Raw genomic sequence first — 23,274 nt, forward strand, 5'->3', positions numbered from 1 at the left:
AAAGAATCATAACATATGCATCCAGTCTGTAATGTTCCCCTATACTAAAATTATGTTTGCATATAAGTATGATGTTTCTCCTCTTTCTAGTTTTTCTTTCCACTGCTTTCTTATGACCATATGTGTATTTAAGAAAAGGCATCACATGATTTCCTAAACAGATTTCTATTGTGTATCACACATGTATAAAAAACAATCATATTAAACAGTTTTCAACAAAAAAGAGAAAGCTTTCATTTTAAATAAAATAAAAATCAAAATGAAATAATTTCTGCAAAAATTATTTCTCTGGGAAACAGTTAAACTAGATGTAAAACAGAAAAAGAATTTGATATCATATTTTATTTATCATTATTATTATCATTATTATTATTATTATTATTTGGACAAAATTTCTTTGATGAAATTTAGTAAAATGTTCTATAAATGAGGACAATAATTTGGTGTTATAAAAGTGGGGTTATTTAGTTATTAAGGGAGAAATTCCATAGAGTGAGGTTTGATGAAGAGATGGTGGTGTTTAGAAACTATGCTAAATTGATGACACAAATTCAAAGACGTAGCAGTGAGAGGATAACTGACTTCAAATTATGGACATGAAAGGTATAAGATGGCCTTCCTCACTTTACGGATACAAAGGAAGATAACCTAAATTTTTGACTCGGGGAAGTTAATTAATTCTGATTTATGAAAATTGGTGGGTAAGATATGTTCCATAGTGAAAAACAGTTTGCCGGTTCACTAAACCAGTGTTTGGCCCTCTGAATTAACTCTTTCAGCTCAAATGACCAACTGCTTGAACTTTGAGCTCAAACATCCAACTATTCATTCACGAAGGCATATAAAAAAACAAACAAAAAACAAAAAAAAACAACAAAAACGATAGACTCTGTGTATATAATACGAACATTTATAGATAAATGCTCTTAAATGGCCCTGTTAAGCCTTGGTAGACAACGCAGCTTTTATATTGAGACTTGACTGCAATAATTTTAAATCAAGGCAGAGAAAATGCTCTTTGGAGAATCTTTCCATATCTCCATCATGTCAACAATGTAACATTCTCGCTGTCTATTGGGGTGGGTGGGTTAATTTTGATAGTTTGTCCCAGAAAGATAGACTTGGTCTAAGGACACTCTTATCATACAAAAACAGTTTTCATAATGGCCCAAACAAAGAGAAACTGATTTATAGTTTCTCGCTCCCTCTAACATATATATACATATAGGGGCTGTCATTTTAATGATCCCTGTTAAAGTAAGATCTATCTCCAAGACAATCCCTAGTTTCAGAGATTATCTCAAATGGGTTGCATTTAATTGAAACTAATTCATAGTTTCCACTGGCATTGAAAATTAAAACCATTTCACAACTAAAAACAATTACTTAAAGCATATGATGAACTATTGGTAACTTGTGTTTCTTTTCTTTTACTATCATTTCCATTTTAAGAAAATGACTGGAGAGGCATACTGAGTTCAGCTGTCGGACCAGGAATGACAAATTTCTTTAATTTATATGCAAACACATGGATACATAGAAACACTCATTCACTCACACACACACACACACACACACACACACTTTATAATTTTCTTTTTTTGCATCAAAGACCAATGAAGTATATGTAATTTTAATTATGCATTTCATATTGCTAATCAGGCAATGATTAAGGATGTCGTCTGGTTTCAAATTCGATCTTAGTTTCAATGGAACTAAGATTCAGACAGCTGGCATTTGAAATAAGATGGCTTCAGCTAAAAGAGAATTGTTTTATTGGTTGTGATAGTTGTTGTAGTCTCTATTTTGGAATCAAAGATCAAACTTTGGTTTCTGAGGTGTTATCATCTGGTACTAATGGCTTTAGAACTTGAGGTCCTTTGTCCAATTTGGAAACATCATTGTAGTAAGTAATGTCATTATCATTCCCTTTTTGGAAACTGTCACTTGACCCAGGAAGAGGATCAGTTGTATTGTTCTGTTCAAAATATTCAGGATTTTCTACAGAAGCCATTGTGGTGGCTCCAAGAATGTCTTTCATTAATTCATCATTTGTTGGTTCATAATTATTCTTGTAAGTATCTGTAAAACAATAACAACAACAACAAATAATGAAGTTTTACTTTTAGAGTTAATTAATATTTGTGTTGGTACTTAGAGATGTGAAATAACCTAACTTAGCATTTAAACCAGCCAAAATCTGACCAAAATATTCCACCGGTTTCATGTTCAAGCAAACCAGATCTGGCCTCTCACACATACCCTACAATGTCATTCTAAAAATAAACAATGGCATCATCAAAATCTGGAAGCTACAAGAAAATGTTATGATTAATTCAAAACAATGTGAATAAATAGGAATTACATTTAACTGAGTAATCTGAATGCTAAAGGGTTACTACGTAACAACACAAAACAGCACTAGGATAAGAAGCACACCACATACCAGGCACTACTGCCCCATGGCCTGAATTTCTCCAAAAACAATGTCACTATACACAAAATTTCATATTTTCTTAACATGATGATTTTAATATATTTTTTAACCTTATAATACAAGTCTTCTGTAATTTTTTCATTCAATTTTGTTTTTTATACATCCAACCATGTGCTTTCACATACCAACTCTCTCATCCATATATATATATATATATATATATATATATGTGTGTGTGTGTGTGTGTGTGTGTGTGTGTGTAAAGGCGGCCAGCTGGCAGAAATGTTAGCACGCCAGGCGAAATGCGTAGCCGTATTTCGCCTGCCATTATGTTCTGGGTTCAAATTCTGCCGAGGTCGACTTTGCCTTTCATCCTTTCGGGATCGATAAATTAAGTACCAGTTACACACTGGGGTTGATGTAATCGACTTAATCCGTTTGTCTGTCCTTGTTTGTCCCCTCTGTATTTAGCCCCTTGTGGGTAGTAAAGAAATATATATATATATATATATATACTCTCTTTTACTTTTTTACTTGTTTCAGTCATTTGACTGCAGCCATGCTAGAGCACCGCCTTTAGTCGAGGAAATTGACCCCCAGGACTTATTCTTTGCAAGCCTTGTACTTATTCTATCGGTCTCTTTTGCCGAACCGCTAAGTTACAGGGACGTAAACACACCAGCATCAGTTGCCAAGTGATGTTGGGAGGACAAATACAGACACACACACATACACATGCATATATATACATTTCTACGATGGGCTTCTTTCAGTTTCCATCTACCAAATCCACTTGCAAGGCTTTGGTGGGCCTGAGGCTATAGTAGAAGACACTTGCCCAAGGTGCCACGCAGTGGGACTGAACCCGGAACCATGTGGTTGGTAAGCAAGCTACTTACCACACAGCCACTCCTGCACCTATACATATACACACACATATATATATATATATATATATATATCATGATCATCATGATGATCATCATCATTTAGTGTCCGCTTTCCATGCTAGCATAGGTTGAACGGTTCAACTGGGGGTCTGGGAAGCCAGAAGGCTGCATCAGGCCCAGTCTGATCTGGCAGTGTTTCTATGGCTGGATGCCCTTCCTAACGCCAACCACTCCGTGAGTGTAGTGGGTGCTTTTTACGTGCCACCCGCTCAGGTGCTAGACGGGGCTGGCAAATGGCCACAGACAGATGGTGCATTTTACATGCCACCGGCACGGGGGCCAGGCGAGGCTGGCAACGTCCACGATTGGATGGTGCTTTTTATGTGCCACCGGCACGAGGGCCAGGCGAGTCTGGCAATGGCCACGAACGGATGGTGCTTTTTACGTGCCAATCAACATTGTATTACAACTGCATATATCTCAACCTTACATTGCTGTCAATCTCACACCATCACTCTCCACTTCCTTTATTATTCTATGTCCCTTCTATCTTCCATCACTGTACATATTTCCTCCTCCTCCATCTCTCTCACACAAGCACACACTCTTTCTCTCTCCTTCTTTCCACATTACACTGTCACTTAACTCTACTGCTCTCACCTTTAGACACACACACACTCACATCAATAATCTTACGCCTTACACTTAAAACAACACACACACAAATAACAATCACAAATGTTACCATTAAAATCAATGTAGGCTGCTGGATTTGATGACTTTGGTTGAAGGTAATCATCTTCATCAACAGGTAACTGATGGGAAGAAAGGAATGGTGCAGTAGGAACCAGTTTGGGCTGATATCCCATCATGTGGTTTGGGTCAAATTCAATGTTATCTGCAATAAATCAGAGAGGAAAATTTACAGTTTCATAAAGAGAATTTGTGTCGAAATGTTTTAATAAATGAATTTACTGGATTTAATGAAAGGAAGTTATACATTTTTGGATAATGATAAAATCAACGAGTCTTGAATATGAAGATGGCTGGAATTTAAAAGAAATATCAATCATTGTTGTTTTAACGTCCACTTTTCCATGTTTGCATGGGTCAGACAGTTTAAGGAGGCAGATCCTTCTATGGCCAGATACGCTTGCTGTCATCTAAGCCTCATACTCTTTGAAGATAATATTTCTCCATAGTGAAGGTGGTGAACTGGCAGAATCATTAGCATGCTGGGCAAAATGCTTGGTGGCGTTTCATCCATCTTCATGTTATGAGTTCAAAATCCACCGAGGTCAACTTTGTCGTTCCTCCATTTGGGGTTGAAAAAATCAGTACCATTCAAGTACTGGGGTTGATGTAATCGACTTACCCACTCCCCCAAAATTGCTGGCCTTGTGCCAAAATTTGAAACCAGTGTTTCTCCATGGCAATGGTGGAAAGCTGGTAGAATAATAATCAAGGCAGCGAGCTGGCAGAAACGTGAGCACGCCGGGCGAAATGCTTAGCAGTATTTCGTCTGCCACAACATTCTGAGTTCAAATTCCAACGAAGTCGACTTTGCCTTTCATCCTTTCGAGGTCGATTAAATAAGTACCAGTTACGCACTGGAGTCGATATAATCGACTTAATCCGTTTGTCTGTCCTTGTTTGTCCCCTCTGTGTTTAGCCACTTGTGGGCAATAAAGAAATAAGAATAATTAGCATGCTGGGCAAAATGCTTAGTGGCATTTCGTCTGTGTTTACATTCTGAGTTTAAATCCTGCTGAGGCTGGCTTTGCTTCTCATCCGTTCAGGATCAATAAAATAGGTACCAGTCAAGCACTGGGGGTTGATGTAATCAAGTTACCTCCTCCCCCAAAATTGCTGGTCTTGCGCCAACATTTGAAGTCAATATATTTCTCCTTAGCCGGACATGTTTTCACAAATACACAACTTGTATAACTATGACACTCATTTACAACTATTGTATGATACCAAGACAAGACACAAACACACACACACACACACACACACATACACATACACACATGTATAAATGGTTTCTTTCAGTTTCCATCTACCAAATTCACTCACAAGGCTTTAGTTGGCCTAGCACTTTAGTAGAAGTGCCATGCAGTGGGACTGAACCTGGAACCATGTAACTGGGAACCAAACTTCTCAATCATACAGCCACACTTGCAACTATGATAGTTTTATAAAGAATTTTTGGATCAGCATTGGCCTTGAAGAATATCGTCATAACAAATCTTTTATCAGAATTTATTAAAAATTTGATGCATTTTAGCATCCTGTGACCACCCAGAAGTTCAGATTAAATCAAACAGCACTTACTAAAGAAAATTAATTAATATATTTATTTAATAACAAATTAGTAAGAAAAAAATGTTAAATGTTAAAGTTAAGTAAATCAGAAATTAGGTTAAATTCCATAATTATTTAATGATTTTGTGGTTAGGAAAACAATAAAACATGACACCAGAAATATGCAAATTAAAAATCTGCCATAAATAAAAAAATAAAAAATAAAAACAGAAAAAGAAACTCAAAAGCAAAGTCTATCAATTTTGGTAAAGAGAAAAGACGGAAAAAATGCTGTAAAGTCCCACTACTCTTTTAAAATCAAAAGGCTTCTAAAGCCATTGAGGGCAATGAAGAAAATTTAGATGCAACCATTTACTGATAAAAAAAAGGGTAAAGATATATTGCATTATGTTCCAGATACAACTATGTCTGAAATAAAAAATATAAACAAACACATGTATGCATAATGGGCCTTTTTTATAATTTCCATTTACCAAATCCACTCACAAGGCTTTGGTTGGCCTGAGGCACTTGCCCAATGTGACATGCAGTGGGACTGAACCTAGAATCATGTGGTTGTAAAGCAAGCTTTTTAGCACACACCTTTGTCTGTGCCTATATTGATATATATATATATATATATATATAAATTAAATTGGAGATAAAACCACTATTAAGCAACTCAAACAGTGATAGACATAAACCAATATCATTATTATATATATATATATATATATATATAAATAAATTAGAGATAAAACCATTATTATGCAAATCAAACCATGAAAAACTATGTTTTTCATGGTTTGATTTGCATAAAAATAAAAATAATTAATATAATATACAAAATATATAAAATATAAAATTTAAATTTAAAATTAAAATTATTAATATATATTTATAAATTTTTATATTCTTTATATATATATATATTCTATATATATATATATTCTATTAAATATTTATAACTATCAAAAAGTATTAAAAGTTTAATATAAGATAAAAAGTATATATATACTCTTACTCTTACTTGTTTCAGTCATTTGACTGCGGCCATGCTGGAGCACCGCCTTTAGTCGAGCAAATCGACCCCGGGACTTATTCTTTGTAAGCCCAGTACTTATTCTATTGGTCTCTTTTGCTGAACTGCTAAGTGACGGGGACGTAAACACACCAGCATCGGTTGTCAAGCAATGCTAGAGGGACAAATATATACACACACATACATATATATATATATATATATATACGACAGGCTTCTTTCAGTTTCCGTCTACCAAATCCACTCACAAGGCTTTGGTTGGCCCGAGGCTATAGCAGAAGACACTTGCCCAAGATGCCACGCAGTGGGACTGAACCCGGAACCATGTGGCTGGTTAGCAAGCTACTTACCACACAGCCACTCCTGCGCCTATATATATATATATATATATATATATATGTGTGCATGCATACATACATACATACATACATACATATCTTTGAGGCCTTTGGCCCCACTACTGGGCTGATCTGCAGCCCTCTATCCTTGTGTAAAGTAATGGACTCAGACACATTCATTGTATATGTATTAATTATCCGATATTCCATTCCAAACTCCCCACCTGACATATATCCATACACCCATACCCATACACTCAGTATCTATTATTCACTCTCACCCATACCTAAACCCCATGTCCCATTAACTTGTTGTTCATTCAACATGTAATGTGAATTCCATCTCTGTAACAGTGTGTCAGTGTATCAACCTTTGGACCACTTTCTGCCAACTTTGCCGATAGACATACAGCTAGTTTATAGTTTGACTTACAACTTCCTATAAGACTTACAGCTAAGTTTCTAGCCTTGAAGCCGCCCTTCAGGCAGCATTCAGGCTAGCTCCTGTGGAGGGCTTTTGAGAATTTTGTATGGTATTCAGGTAGAAAAAACTCTAAAACTCCAATATGTAACCTGAACAGTAAGACTAGCTTCCACCTAGACATAAGTTTCATAAACAACAAAATATAAATACCCATAGTACCGCACTTGAAACGTACCTATTATAACTCTATCTTGATTTGAATGTACATGAAGGTATTTAAAATGTCCAAACTTATTTCTGCAAATGTGCTAAGCACTGATGTTTTCCCCTGTTCAAAGCATTCCTAGAACTTTTGCAAAGTGATGCCTTTTAACGCCTCTGTCATTTTTTCTTTACCTCTTCCACCTCTGCAAAACGTTTCCCTTTTAGGACTTTTTTCATTTAGAGGAACAAAAAAAGTTGCAGGGTGCAAGACTGGGTAAATAGGGAGGATGAGTAAACGGGGTCATGCCATTTTTGGTCAAAAACTGTCTCACACTCAAGGCAGAGTGTGAAGGTACATTGTTGTGATGAAACCATCACTCTCCACTTGGCCACTAGTCAGGGCGTTTTTGTCTCACCCTGTCTTGCAGACACTTCAGAACTGCCAAGTAAAATGCCTGGTTAACAGTTCGACCAGGAGGAACAAATACTGTGTGAACACTTCCTTTTGCATCAATAAAACAAATTAGCATCGTCATGACTTAGGACTTCACTTGATGCACTTTTGGTGGTGGGAGGTGTAGTGACATTGAATGGTTCCATTGACTTGATTGCTGCTTTGTTTCTGGGTCATAGTTGTAGCCCCAGCCTTTGTCACCAGTGATGACTTTTGCAAAAAGGTCCAGATCAACTTCCAAATGTTCTTTCAGTTCATTACATGCATTCAGTCATGACTGCTTTTGATCTTTCATGAGCAAGTGAGGCATAAATTTTGCTACAACTCTTTTCATTTGCAATTCCTCACTCAAAATTCATTGGGAGAAGCTCCAGAATACACCAGTCATACCAACAAGTTTTTCAATTGTTCGTCAATGGTCCTCCAAGTTTATGAACTTTTGTGATATTTTCATTTGTATGGGAGGTCGACAGTTGCTCTGAATGAGGTTGGTTTTCAAGCGACAAGTGACCATTCCTAAAGTGTGGAAACCACTCATAAGCTTGTGTTTTGCTCATGGCAGTGTCCCTGTAAGCTGTTTGAAGCATGGGAACTGTTTTGGTCACTGTTTTCCTCAGCAGAAAACAGAATTTCACAGAAGTATGTTGTTCCTTTGTTTCAGCCATTGCAAAAATTGGTGAACAGGGGAGAAGTACTGCAAAGCAAAAACAACCTCACATGAAGGTGGCGGTCAGCAGACTGATGCCTGAGGGTCGCATCAAGTGGCTTCTAGTGGCAGAAACCTGAACTACAATGGGCTTATCCCACAGAATGTTGCCGGTTACTTTTGGGCACCCCCTCGTATATATATAATTATCATTTCACAGCCACGCCCACTTTCCATGCTGGTCAGAATTTGAGAGAATCCATTGGGTTAGAGGACCATGTATTGTTACGATGTCTCAGTTTTAGGATGCATGATTTCTATGGCTGAAGGCCCTTCATAACGCCAATCACTTTACAGAGTGGAACTAGCACTAGTGAGGTCACATTGTTACTGACAAGACTAAAATGCATCCTTGATTGAATAGACTGATGCCAAGACATTTGATAAATTGGATGATATATGTCTAAGAAACTTCAACTAATACACTGAGTCAAACTTGTCGAATTATGAGTGCTGATGCCATGTAAAAGAACAACCAGTACACTCTATGGAGTGGTTGGCATTAGGAAGGGCATCCAACTGTAGAAACCAAGCCAAAACAGACTATGGAACCTGGTGTAGCCCTTGGCCTTGCCAGTTTCTCTCATTCAATCCATGTCAGCATGGTAAATGGACATTAAATAATAATAATAATAATAATAATAATAATGACGACGACGACAACAACGACGATGCACACATACCAACAAACCAACAAAACATCAAACAAATAAGCAAGCACACATGCACTCACATTTGTTTGTAAAAGTAACTGTTTGCAACACATTGGGGGAAACTGGTGTCACTTACATATTCAAGAAATAAGTGGAATTCCATGTTTGAAGAACGCACAATTATGTCAATTTTTAAAAAATGTACAAGACAGAAAAATTCAAAACAAGACAACTTTCAGTAATCCAAAAACTGCATCAAAGAATTCTCCTGGCATCATGCCAAAACCTTATGCAATGTGCTTATTTACATGAATATAGTTTATATATAAATACCTCTGTCTCTTGAATATTTAATAGGATCGGTACTATAACGAGAATTAATGCTGTCTTCACGGCCCCTGCGATGGGGATCCATCTGTCGTTGATGTCGAGCGGCTGCTGCTGATTCAAGATGGCCATAACGTTTTTCTCGACGTCTGTTATCAAGTTCATTTTGCTTTTCAATGCCGGCGTCTGGGTGAAAGACATCTTCTGGAGAATTTCCTGAAGCTATCTGCAAAAGGGAATGAGATGAGTGTCATAGAAAACAATAATGACGATGATGATAATAATGATAATAATAATAACAACAAGAGCACCCAGAGAGTGCAAACCTCTGCCAAGGCAACACCAACATCCTCTCAATGATTACCCAAAAATGATTTATAAAATGAGAATATCTGAAATAAAGTCAACAGCTCTCACAAACAAGAATACTAAAAATGAACCCAACTGCTCCCAAAAATTAAGTAAAAAATTCCGGCGAAATAATCCAGAATCCTTGTCCAATACTGGATCGTTCTCAAAATCTAATCAATTCATGCCAACCATGAGGCCAAACATTCCTGAAAGTTTCATCCGAATCCATCCAGTAGTTCTTGAAATATCTTGTCCACGGACAAACAAACATGACTGAAAACAATACCTCCGCCTTCGCTAAGGTTGAAGTAATAATAATCCTTTCTACTATAGGCACAAGGCCCGAAATTTTGGGGGAGGGGACTAGTCGATTACACTGACCCCAGTGTTTCACTGGTACTTAATTTATCAGCCCTGAAAGGATGAAAGGCAAAGTTGACATCAGTAGTATTTAAACTCAAACATTAAGACAGATGAAACACCGCTAAGCATCCTGTGCTTGGCATTTTGGCAATTTTGTCAGTTCACTGCCTTAATAATAGTAATAATAATGATAATAATAATAATAATAATGATATTTTTCATTTTTTTTCTATTTTTTTTCTTTCACTTATCTTGACTTTGTGAAAGCACATGTCTCAGTGGTTAGAGCATCGGGCTTACAATCATGAGGTAGTGTGTTCAATTCTCGGACAGAGCTGTGTGTAATGTTCTCGAACAAGACACTTTATTTCATGTTGCTCCAGTTCACTCAGCTGTAGAAATAAGTTGTGACATCACTGGTGCCAAGCTGTATCAGCCTTTGCTTTTCTCTTAGATAACATCAGTGGAGAGGGGAGGCTGGTATTCATTGCCAGCTGAATGGACTAGAAAAATGCGAATTAAAATGTCTTGCTCAAGGATACAACACATCATCAGGAACTGAACTCACAGCCTTATCATCATAAACCGAACACCCTAACCAGTAAGCCACATGCCTTCACACATTTTAACAACAGCGCCTTTAAATAACAACAACCATCATCACCATCACCATCAGTATTTTATGTCTACTTTCTTGCTGGCATGGGTTAGATGGTTTGAGAGGAGGAAATGAGTCAGAGGATTACTGAGACATCAAATAAATATTAAATCAATTTAAAGATCAGAAATAAAATGTCTACAAAAAATGAAAAGAAATACCAAGTTTTCCTGAAAAAGTAAGTCTTTAGAAAATAAGATTCCTACCTTTGAGCCATCGTTATTGTTGTCTCCATTGCCATCTGCTGCCGCTTGAGATGACTGTGGCATTAAATAATCTTCTGCTTCTACAAGTTCTTCAGGACCTTCAGTTGCTAAACTTAAGCTCTGGAGTAAATCCCTTTTGTCATATGTTAAACTTGGAAGTCGCATCAATTTATCTCCCTAAAAAAAACATAAAAGATAAAGGTTTCATCAAATTGATGGCTCAATTAATTCTTCATGGAGTGGCTATTTTGGGCGGGGGGGGGGCATTGTCTTTGTTCAGGAGTAAAGTTGGTGTCATTAATAGCAGGGAGAGTGAAAGTGTATTGCTCTATGAAACCAAGGTCACCTATGTCTATGTGCTGAAAAACAGAGCAACTTTGGCAGAATGTCAATCAAGTGTTGGAGAAACAATTGATATAGAAGGTAAGACAAAGCCTGCACTACACTGTGCCTTGGTGGGATGGGTCACATCAATTGTGAGAAGGGATTCAACAGATCACAGTGTGGTAGCTTTTCTACTAAACATATTACTCAGAACAGCAAGTCAAGTCATATACAAGTAATCCTTTTCGTTTTGATCTCTTTGAAAGTTATGCAGGATGGCACTGTAGTGGCATCTTGGTATAGCAATTCCATCAGCAATGCTGCTCACTATGTTAGCCAAAGGCTAAGCTTAGCAAATTATATTTGTTCCAAAATCACATGATCAGGTAGTACTGGCTGTGGAAGTAGTGGTGATAGTTATGGTATGCATTTATGCATCAAATAACGATATGAGAGGTTTTCTCTCTTGGTAAATATTGCAGTATTTGTGTGTTCTAACGCAAAACTCACTTTTAAGTGGTGAATATTTTACCTTTCAGTATTAACACTGCTTGAGATGCTCTATTTTTTTAATGCAATCAGGTATCTACTATTGACAAAGCCAGCAGAGGATGAAATCACGTGACCTGGTGGTCCTGGCAGTGGAAGTAGTAGTGATAGCTATATGCTTTTATGCACCAAATAACTATATGAGAGGTTTCTCTCTTGATAAATATTGCAGTATGTGTGTGTTCTAACACAACATCCACTTTTAATTGGTGAATGTTTTACCTTTCAAGTATTAATACTGCCTCTGTTGCTCTATTTATTTGTTTTATATTTCTTTGTTCTAGTATCCAGGATTTTAATGCCTGAGGCAGTCACTTTGTTTGACTAATGTGTAACAGTGTCAAAAGCTTAACATTGCTAGTTTTGTGGGCAGTGTGGAAGATAAAGTGAACAGAGTTTAAAATAACGAAAATAATGGAATCCCCTGTAAGAAAATGCAGCAGAAACTTTGGTACATTTATGAGGAATTCAAATGTGAAATATACATGAGTGCAGGTGTTTCTTTGTGGTTAACAAGATTCATTCCAAACCACATGATTTGGGGTTTAGTCCTACTGTGTGGCACCTTGAAAATGAGCATCACTGTCATTCATTTCCAATCTTCTGTAAAAACATGTCTGACAAAGGGGTAATATTTTGTTAGGAAACAGGTGAAGGTTAGCAATAAGGAGAACATCCAGTCATAGAAAATCTGCACCCATACAAAAACGATACTAGCAGAATTGTTAGAACATGAGAAAAACACAAAATTCTTTGTACTATTTACATTCTGAATTTAAATTTTGCTGAAGTCAACTTTGCCTTTCATCTCTTTCTGGTTGATAAAATAAAGTGGCAGTCAAGTTCTGGAGATCAATCATATTGATTATCCTGTTTCCTCAAAAACTGCTGACCTTCTACCTGATTCAAAAACCAACATTTATTGCTAATGTCTATCTTGTTATAATTCTCTCCATCTATCATTATAGATTTTCACCATAATCACAGCAATGGCACTGCAATTAATAAGATAGCTTAATTTTTTTTTTAATTTGGCCATCCTCCCAGATGCTTCAAAGATTTCATGCGAGCATGCCATCCATTACAGTCCTGTATCCATGTTCTTAATATGTCAACATTTGCCAAACCACTGTCCTGAAGCAAATTGTCCACATAGGTAAGACGGTTTCTTCCCTGATTGAGTCTTCCTTCAACTGACTGCCATAAGACCAGTTGACACACAGGTTCTTCTGGGTGCCTGACACAATGACCAGCAATTCTTACTCTTCTCTGCTGAATCTTCTCAGTCACTTTGGGTAGATCTTGATAAAGCTTCTTGTTGGTCAAATGAACTTTCCATGTAACATTCAGAGCTATTCTTAACATTCTATTTGTTTTTCAAGTCTTTTGGTGAGGGTACAAGTTTCAGCATGATAAAACCAACTCTACCATGGAGACAAACAACTAACAATTAACAAAATAATTGTCAATTATAACCTGACAACATCCACTTCTCCTTTAATCACATGACTTGTTTCTTTATAATCAGTAAAAATTAATTATTTACAACTTTGAAATCATCATCATCATCAAAATCATTTAATGACTGTTGCCCATGCTGGTATGAGTTGGATGGTTTGACCAGGGCTGGTAAGTTGAGGGGCTGCAACAGACTACAGTTTGATTTGGTATGGCTTTTACAGTTGGATGCCCTTCCTGATGCCAACCACTCTGAGAGTGTAATGGGTGTCTTTACGTGCCACCAGCATGGGTTCCAGTTGCGTGACACCAGTATCTGCCATGACTATGATATCACTTGGTTTGATGAATCTTCTTCTCAGGCATGGTATACTGCTGAAGGTCTCAGTCATTTGCCATTGTCTCCATGAGGCACATCACTCAAAATGTGTTTTTTATGCACTACCAGCATCGACCACATTGTCTCTGAGAACCCTTAACCCTATCTGTCAACACATCCAACTTGATTACATAAGAACTTATATTTTCATGTCCAATCCTGTCACCTGCAATGATATGTATGACTGTATACAATGGATATTGTAGGTATCAAAGTGACTTACTTCAATGACCAAATAACGTCCAGGATCTCTAGACATTTTACCAAATTCAACCTCTAATTCTTTAAAAGATGGTCTGCTTTCAGCATCCAGCATCCAGCCTGAAAAATACAATTGAAATGAGTTGGTACTTACTATTGTTATTCATTTTATCCTGCTTATAGAACACGTAAACAATGATAAGTTTGGAAAATACAATCTTTTGGTTAACCCTGAAATACCAACCTACCTGAGACCAGCTTTGGTTCTATGATATAAAATTCAGAATTTAAATTAATCTAAAACAAGCCTGCCATCAAAACGTTGTGTTATTTATTTTCCAAACACCAGCTTAATAATAACAAAGTTACTTAACTAAATTCTTTGTTATCTTAAAAATAAAATAAAATAAAGGTAGTGTATTTGTTGTAGGGAATTAGTAATAATGGTACACCCCTTCCCATGTGACAAATGGAATAATCTAGTCACTGTAAGAAAAGAGAAATATGGGAAGTACCAGAGTACTTCAGAAGAAATTGGTATCATAATGATGAGAAGATTCATGAAGGTGAAAATCAGAAATACAAGTGTTAAAATGAAATTAGAAAAACTTAGAAATATATGGAAAAACTTGGAAATTTTTTCAGTAAGCTGAAATTAATTAAATTGGAAAAGGTAGTACATCATGTCTCGGGAAAAAGATATTTTTCTGCTGAATTTGTATGTAATGTAACATTTCGAGGTCAAATGAAAAAGGCAAAGATATATGTGTTAAAAAGTTCACTTAATTTATTCAGTACAGAGTGGATGGAACTATTCAAAGTAGGGAATATGCCTATAAGTGTTTTGTGTCTAAGGTTTGAATGTGGCTTAGGGATTGAAATAAAAAATTGCCCATGATAAAAAGTAAACATTGTTCAAAAGTAGATGTTCCATAATCGAGACTACACATTGATTTTGCTGGTCCTTCAAACAGTTCATACTACTTAGTGGTATTTGATAGTTTTTTGAAATGACCTGAAATTTGCAAGTGTAAAAAACCAACCTTCTCAACTGTGATAAATTTTTTACATGAATTATTTGCAAGATTTGGCATCCCGGACAAGATAGTGTCTGACAACAGAATGCAATTTCTGTCTAACGAATTTAAAAAATTTAGTGAAATGTTCATGGTAGAACATATAACTACTGCACCATACCATCCTAGATCTAATGGAAAATTGAATAAGGAAGTTATGGATGAGGTAGCTCTACAACAATTTTTTAGAGTGTACTGTGTGACACCAAGTCTGAATACGCCAACAGGTAAGATCGTCAGTAGAGCTGATGTTTGTGAGGAAAATAAAATCAGCCTTTGATATATTGCTACCTGGCAAGAAAAGAAAAAGTGCCAGAAAAGACATAGCAAAATTCTGTAAAGAGGGCATACAAGAATGGAAAGCAGAGTTGGGAAGATAGTGTAATTGCCAAATGCATTGGTAAAATGATGTATTGGGTAAAAAGTAGAAAAGGCATACAAAAGAGACACAGGAACCAACTGAAAAAAGGTTTGTGGAAAGTGAACCAAAGAAGTTGGAAGAACTGATGGAATGGTTGTATGATACGTTTCAAGTACCAACATCACTGCAGGTGATTGAACATAGGCATACAAGTGAGAGGGAAAGAAAACATACAGAGTTCCTTAAAGTAGATGCCAAATGCAAAAAATAGTAAATTGTACAGGAAAAATACTCAAAAAAGGGAGGTGGAGTGAATAAAAAAAATTATTGCTAAATAAAATTACACTTCCTAAGAAAAACTTAAAAGGGAAGATGTTGTAGGGAATTAGTAATAATGGTACACTCCTCCCACGGGACAAATGGAATAACATAGTCACTATAAGTAAAGAGAAGTACGTGAAGTACCAGAGTACATAGTAGGCAGTCAGAGACAGTCATGTCTTTACTGGTTTTACTAAGTATACTGTATACCAAAGTGAGCGTTATAACAATCCAACATTTTAAGGATATAACAGTATTTCAACAGCAATTAGATAAAAAAAGGGTTAAATATCAGTGACAATTCTAGCATAGCTAGAGGGGACTGTAGGGGTGGTCTGCCCTGGGCAGCACTTTTCATCCTGTTGTAGGCTATTGCAGTAGGCAATATGTGTTTTTTGTGGGGTCAAGGCAGCATACACTCTAGCTACAGTAGTGGTGACAATTCAGTAATTATCCTTCCAACTATAGGTACAAGGCCTGAAATTTTGAGAAAGGGTGGCAGGTACTTGCTTATAGTTGAATGGGTTGGAGAAATGCAAAATGAAGTATTTTGCTCAAAAATATGATGCACCACTCAGTCTAGGATTTGAAACCGCTATCATGATTCAAATCTAGGATTTGAAGCTGCAACACCCTAACCACAAGACCATGTACCTTAATTGAGAGGAAAATACACACACACAGCCACACACACACACACAGACACACACACACACACACACACAACCATCTAATTTTGAAAGCCTCTTAACAACAATTTTAGTACTTTGAAATACAGAATGATAAAGATATAGATTACATCATTATGAAATAGTTGTGCTAAGGGGTCTATCACCACCACCACCACCACCACCACCACCACCAGCAGCATCATCATTATCATTACTTTATTTTATTTACCAACATTTACTTTACTGTTCTCTTTCATTCAGTAATTATAGAAGAGCATTCAGACCAATTTGGGGTTTCCTCATTCAGTTGCAGACATTGCTGTAATCATTTGAGGGTAGAGTGAACCCAGCACTAAACTGGGCTCTTTTCTCCTTCAGGGTGTTAATTTTGGCTGCCTCAAAGTCAGAAATAGTTAGATACATGCATACACACACATACATATGTTAGCTCTTTTTTATGTCTGTATACATGCATGATGATAAAACAAGACAGAGCGGTTGAAATAAATAGGTAGAGAGGTAGATTTCTCTGTATTCTAAATATAATGTTCTTGAAAGCATGCAAGATAAACCTGAAGACATGGGAAATGGAAGCACTGAATAGAGCCCAGTAGAGAAACTCAGTTTAATATGCAAAACAGTTGAAAGGGGACTTCACATTTATTCCTTAGAATCCATGTAATAATCACAGATTTAATGAGCAAATAATTAGAGGCAAGATATAATAAATGACTAGAGAGAGGGATTCTGAGAACTTTAGAAGACATCTTCAGTTTAAAGTACAAAGGAATTAAGAGAGGATATCACTTACATTTAATCATTATCATGTACACATCGATTGTACAAATGTTTGGCTGTGGTAGACGTTCTCCTTTTTCTAACAAATCTGGTACATGTGCTGCTCGAACACTTTCATAGGGTCGCTGGCCATACGTAAACAGCTCCCAGACAGTAACCCCTGAAAAAAAATAACAAGCAAACACTGACAGGCAATTGGTTTTCAGATAATTAACAAGAAATGTAAGAATACTGAGTAACCCTATTACTCAACTCATCCCCAACATCATACCTCTTTATATTTCATACTTCTATCATTCATATCAGTTACTCTGCAAAGAGGTTGGTGAGTGAACAGACATATGCAGAGCCATGAGCTACTTTTATATATGTCATGGACATGGCTACCCTTCAAGTGCTGGTGCCACCAAAAACACATATTCAGTATACTCTGTAATGTGTAAGGTTGTTGAGGATATAACTATTCCCTAGTGCTGGTGCCATGAAAAAATGCACCCAGTACACTGTGTAATGTGGTTAGTGTTAGAAAAGGCATCCAACCATAGGCTCTGAGCCAAAAATGAAACACACAAACAAGATGCGATCCTCCAACTTGTCTAGGTGAGCAGCACACCTGAATAAGTGCTAACTCCAAACAGAGGAAATGCATCCAATCAGTGCTAGCATGGAAAGTTGATAAAAGTTTATAGTATAGATGCCATATTTCTTGGTATCACTTGTGGTGGAAAAGTACATTTCCAAAGTTTTCCATCATATGACAGGTAACACTCTAAAATAAATGCAAAACATGATTGTTCTCTCTCTCTCTCTCTCTCTCTCTCACACACACACACACACACACACGCACAGAGAGAGAGAGAGAGAGAGAGACGCATATTAATCAAACTTACCATAACTCCATACATCACTTTTATGAGTAAATATCCTGTGCTGGATGCACTCAAGGGCCAACCATTTAATAGGCATCTAAAAAAGAAAGAGAACATTAGTGCCATCCCTTCTGAGCTAATCCACACAATTCTAACATTAATCTCACACATAAATAGATTTAATTGTTTTAACATAAATTCTTTTAATGTTAGTTTGAACAAATTATTTCAGAATATTTGATTCTTGCTGAAGATAGTACTCCTTTTTTCTTAAATAGCTAACTACATTTCCTACAACTAATTAATTGGTGCATAACATACTTATTTACACTTAATATATTCAGGCAGATTTGAGCAGGAATATCTGTTTGGTGCTGTTATTTTGTCACCTGAAAACATCTCTTCCCTTTTGACAATGCCTGTTCATAACACGTGATTCACAGATGTTTGGGACTTTATGATACCTCTGTGTTTCCTCAGTCAAAGTTACCCCCACTGGACCAATGAATAAAAAAAGAGCACAATCAGATATTCACATCTGAATCTGGTAGAATGTACTAAGAATGAATAGCTATATAATTGTTTGGATTTTCAAAGTTCTGCACCCAATGAATCAACCAACTGTTTTGACTAAGGATGGTTTCTTTGTTTTAAGGCTAAAGAACCAGAAATGTGCATGTAACTTAGTGGTATTCCATAACACCATAAAACCATCATTTGATCGTTTTATGGCAATATGGTATTTGATTGTCAGAATGTGAATATATCCGGTGGCATGTAAAAGCACCCACTACACTCTCAGAGTGGTTGGCATTAGGAAGGGCATCCAGCAGTAGAAACTCTGCCAGATCAAGATTGGAGCCTGGTGTAGCCATCTGGTTCGCCAGCCCTCAGTCAAAATCGTCCAACCCATGCTAGCATGGAAGGCGGACGTTAAACAATGATGATGATCCATTGTTACACTGGGTTATAGAGAGAAATTTTTGCTAAATATTGATTAGATGGTCACACTCATAATTTTCTGACAGAATTATGTGTGTATGAGTGAGTGTATGTTTAATACTGTTGTCTTCCAATGAGAAGAGTAATGCTGCCAAGAAAAGCACCCCAGTCCTGCCTTTTACTATTTCTTCCCCCACTTCCCATCCTTTATTACTCTTATCCTCTCCCCACTTCATTTCCATTCAAATTCTCTCCCACCACTTTCCCTCTTTCAAATCATTTCCCTCTCATTTATGTGCAACAACTGCAATCAGTATTTTCTGGAATTCTCTAATCCATCCAACCTCTCATCCTCCACAGAAGGATTTTGTTAAAAAGGTCAGAAACTCAACCTACAACTAAAACATACCAACTTGAGAGAGAGAAGGGGAAAGAGAGAGATAAGGAAAGTGAGATCTACTGAGTAAAAGAAAGTTAAAAAGAGAGAGGGCCAGAGAAAGACTGATAAAGTAGGTAGGATATAAGCAGTGGGTAAATTTCTTTAAAGACACAGTAATTAGAAAGATCAATAAATCAATAATTGAGACTCACTTTGCCACCAGCAGCAATGTATTCTTCTTCGTTATAGTCAAGTAATTTGGCTAAACCAAAGTCTGTAATCCTTATTTGATTAGGAGTTTGCACTGAAACACAAAAACAAGTGATACATTGAAAATATGAAATATAACTTATGGTTACTCATATATTACATACATGCATGCCTCCATACATACAAACATACATACATGCTTGCATAAGTACCTACATACTTGACTACCTCCACCTGAAATGAAAACAAGGCAGCAAAGGCTTAACATCGATTCAAAATGCCTTTGAATCTCATATCATTATCCCTTCGGTGACATCACTTAACCACCAATTGTTGAAGTCCATCCTTTGACCAAGTTTGCATACATGAGGCTGATAACATCATAAGACTTAGAAGGCAGCTCCTTGAGCAAGATTCTTTATCTAATAATCTAGAATACATGCCTAAAGAAGTTGCATGACTCTACAGCAACATATCATCATATAAAAGGATGAACATATACAAGTAGAAAACTACGCATGGCTATGTTAGTAAAAAGCTCTGAGATGATAGTAACATTGATCATGAAAGCAGTCTATCATGGACCAATAGCCAGATTACTACCTCCCACTTTGAAGGGTATGTGTTTGCAATCCAGGAACAGGAAATATCAGCCAAGTAACTGATGCATAAAAGGGATAGAGTTGCAGGAAAAGCAGTAAAATGTGACAACTGGTGCAGACTTTGTGGAGTTAACACCAGAGATATCACCCACATCATAAGCAGTTGTCTGAAAATGTCATCATGGTATTATCTACCGATGAGACATGATGTTGTAGCTAGGACACTATAATGAAATCCATCGGAAGAATATCCCAAGGACAAAGAAATAAAAACCCACAGTTTGGAAGAAGCCATAGCCACTCATTATAAAAAGAAGTACTGGTGGAATGTTCCAGTGAAGACCTCAATAAAATGTAAGCACAACAGACCTAATATAACAATTTGGGATAGAGCAGAGAAACTGTGTACAGTTGTGGAAATTAGCTGCCCAGCTGATGTTAACATAAAACTGAAGATCAGTGAAAAAGAGAACACCTACGCTGAAATATTGAGAAATCTGCAGTTACTCTATCCAGATTACAAGTTCAGATTTATACCTGTAATTGTTGGGGCTCTGAGGTCCATACCACACTGCCTAAATACCAATCTTGAGAAATTAGGCTTCTCAAAACCAGAAAGGAGAAAGCTAATTCGAAGATGACAGACCCAATTCATCACTTGAACTGTTAAAATGTGTAAAACTTTCCAGAAGTTTAGCATTTAATTATATATGAGCATTATTTACATTGGATGGATATGTGTCCTCATTTTGTTTGTTGTTACTACAATGTTATAGCTGATTTATTCTCCAGCCTTCATCAGGTGTCCTGGTAGAATTTTGAACCCTAAGGTACTTTTTCTGCTATTGTTATTATTATTATTATTATTAATAATATTATTATTTATTCAAGGCACTGCCTGGAACTGAACTCACAGTTTTGGGGTTAGTCGCCCGCACTCTTAACCATTACGCTATATGCCCATAGGCAGCTATAGAGTGAATTTTATGGCTTATAAACCCGATATTTTCCTATCCTTCCTTAATACCAGTTCCCATATTCTACTCATATCTGCACTAGGTCTGCTTAGGAGGTTATTGTGTCCTAGTATATGTGCTGGTTCTTTTAGTTTTCGTATTTTCCAGTGGTGTTCTCTGTCTATTATTTTAACCTCATCCCACAAGGGAAGGTAGTCTCTGCTTTTCCATACATGATCAGCTATTCCCAATTTTTCAACATCTCCTCATGTCACAGTTTTTGGTCATATTCTCTTCTACTGGTGGTTTTACTCGAAGGAGATATTTGTGAAGTGTTGTATTACTTTTGAATACCATCCTGATGTCATATGGACTGCATATCTTTTATATCTTTTCTGAGGGGCCTTTCACATAGGATAGACAGACTGTGGTCAATTAATGGGTTCCATCCCCTCTCCTCTTCCTAATTGGAGTGGATAGTATGCTTTTTGGGTAGTTGTTGCTTAATAGATGGTTACTTAGCTTGATAATTTCTTTGTGGTGTGTAGCAGGATCGCTACTCATATTCTTTGCTCGATGTTTTAGGCACTAAGCAATCCCTATCTTTACACTGTATGGATGGTGAGAATTGAAGTTGTGGTATCATCCAGTGAAAGTTGGCTTGTGGTATATGGATGTCCTGAACCCATGCATAGTGCGTGTTATTAATATGAGGGCATCTTACAGGAGCTGCACAGATTTTCAATATGTGAAATCAGGTTCTGGCAGAAGTAGGGGGAAGGCTTTGTAGGTACAATATGAAACACAGTGCAATGATATGATTAACCCCTTGCACACGGATTTAGTACTGACAGTCTGTGCTATGTACTGACTGGTATTAGGCTATTCAATAACAACATAATTTTTCATACAAGGAATTTGACAGTGTATTTACAGATTCTTCTGTGTGGTATATTTGAAAACACAGTGCTGCACAGTGCGAGATATCACACTGCTCGCATACACAGTGTTTTGATGCAGTCAGTACCGCTTCCCATCTGCAAGGGGTTAAGGGAGATACAATGAAGGATAAGCAGTTCAAACATGATTCAGTGATTTCAAGTATAATGAAAATGTCAATGTATATGAAATGAATTTTTTTGTATTTCCATACTTAAATGATTTTGTCATTTTTAAACCTTAAAACAGTGTTTAACCAATATTTGTGGACAGACCTACAGTAAAGTGAAATGAAATTTTATTAAAGTATCATAAATATTTTAATTGTGACCATGATGGAATTTAGCATTCCAATTAATGGCTTTGAATTACAGAGGGGTTACCATACTTACATAAAACATTCCGAGCTGCTAAATCCCTGTGAACAATGGCTCTGCCTTCTAAATAAGCCATACCCTGAAACAAACAATAAACATAAAATATATGGTTGTAAATACCCCAAAATATAGAGATGCTTTACTCCAAAAAGAAACAAAAGAAGTTACTTAACCCTTTCATTACCAACCCGGCTGAAACCAGCTCTGGCTCTGAGTACAAATGTCTTGTTTTCATGAGTTTTGAATTAAATCTTCCACCAGACTATAGTCACACTTTATGTTCCTAACACTACTAGTTTAATGATAACTGAATTATTTTACTAAATTCTTTGTTATATTTAAAGTAATTGACAGAAACACAGAGCATCTCAAAATAAATACAGTAACAAAAAAGTTAAGGATATTTCCAACTCTTTTCCTGATAGTCACTAAAACTATTACAATGTTGGAAACCCTTCTATATCATTGGCCAGTACTTCAGGGTCATAAGCATTTAATCTCT

General features: G+C 36.6%; 1 protein-coding gene across 2 annotated transcripts in view; it reads right to left on the reverse strand.

Annotated features, from left to right (window-relative positions):
* Positions 1-883: 883 nt before the first annotated feature.
* Positions 884-23,274, reverse strand: part of LOC115215587 (epidermal growth factor receptor) — a 190,661-nt gene continuing 168,270 nt past the window's right edge. For both annotated transcript variants that reach the window (XM_029784797.2, XM_029784798.2), the window contains 9 exons: positions 22,788-22,851; positions 19,901-19,992; positions 18,389-18,464; positions 17,512-17,658; positions 14,294-14,391; positions 11,361-11,537; positions 9,789-10,008; positions 4,073-4,225; positions 884-2,082 (listed from right to left, as the gene is read on the reverse strand). In XM_029784797.2, coding sequence (XP_029640657.1) covers positions 1,820-2,082; positions 4,073-4,225; positions 9,789-10,008; positions 11,361-11,537; positions 14,294-14,391; positions 17,512-17,658; positions 18,389-18,464; positions 19,901-19,992; positions 22,788-22,851 — 1,290 coding nt within the window. In that variant the 3' untranslated portion in view covers positions 884-1,819. The remainder of the gene's footprint in view (positions 2,083-4,072; positions 4,226-9,788; positions 10,009-11,360; positions 11,538-14,293; positions 14,392-17,511; positions 17,659-18,388; positions 18,465-19,900; positions 19,993-22,787; positions 22,852-23,274) is intronic.

Source organism: Octopus sinensis, linkage group LG9 (assembly GCF_006345805.1).
Source record: "Octopus sinensis linkage group LG9, ASM634580v1, whole genome shotgun sequence".
Taxonomy (NCBI): Eukaryota; Metazoa; Mollusca; class Cephalopoda; order Octopoda; family Octopodidae; genus Octopus; species Octopus sinensis.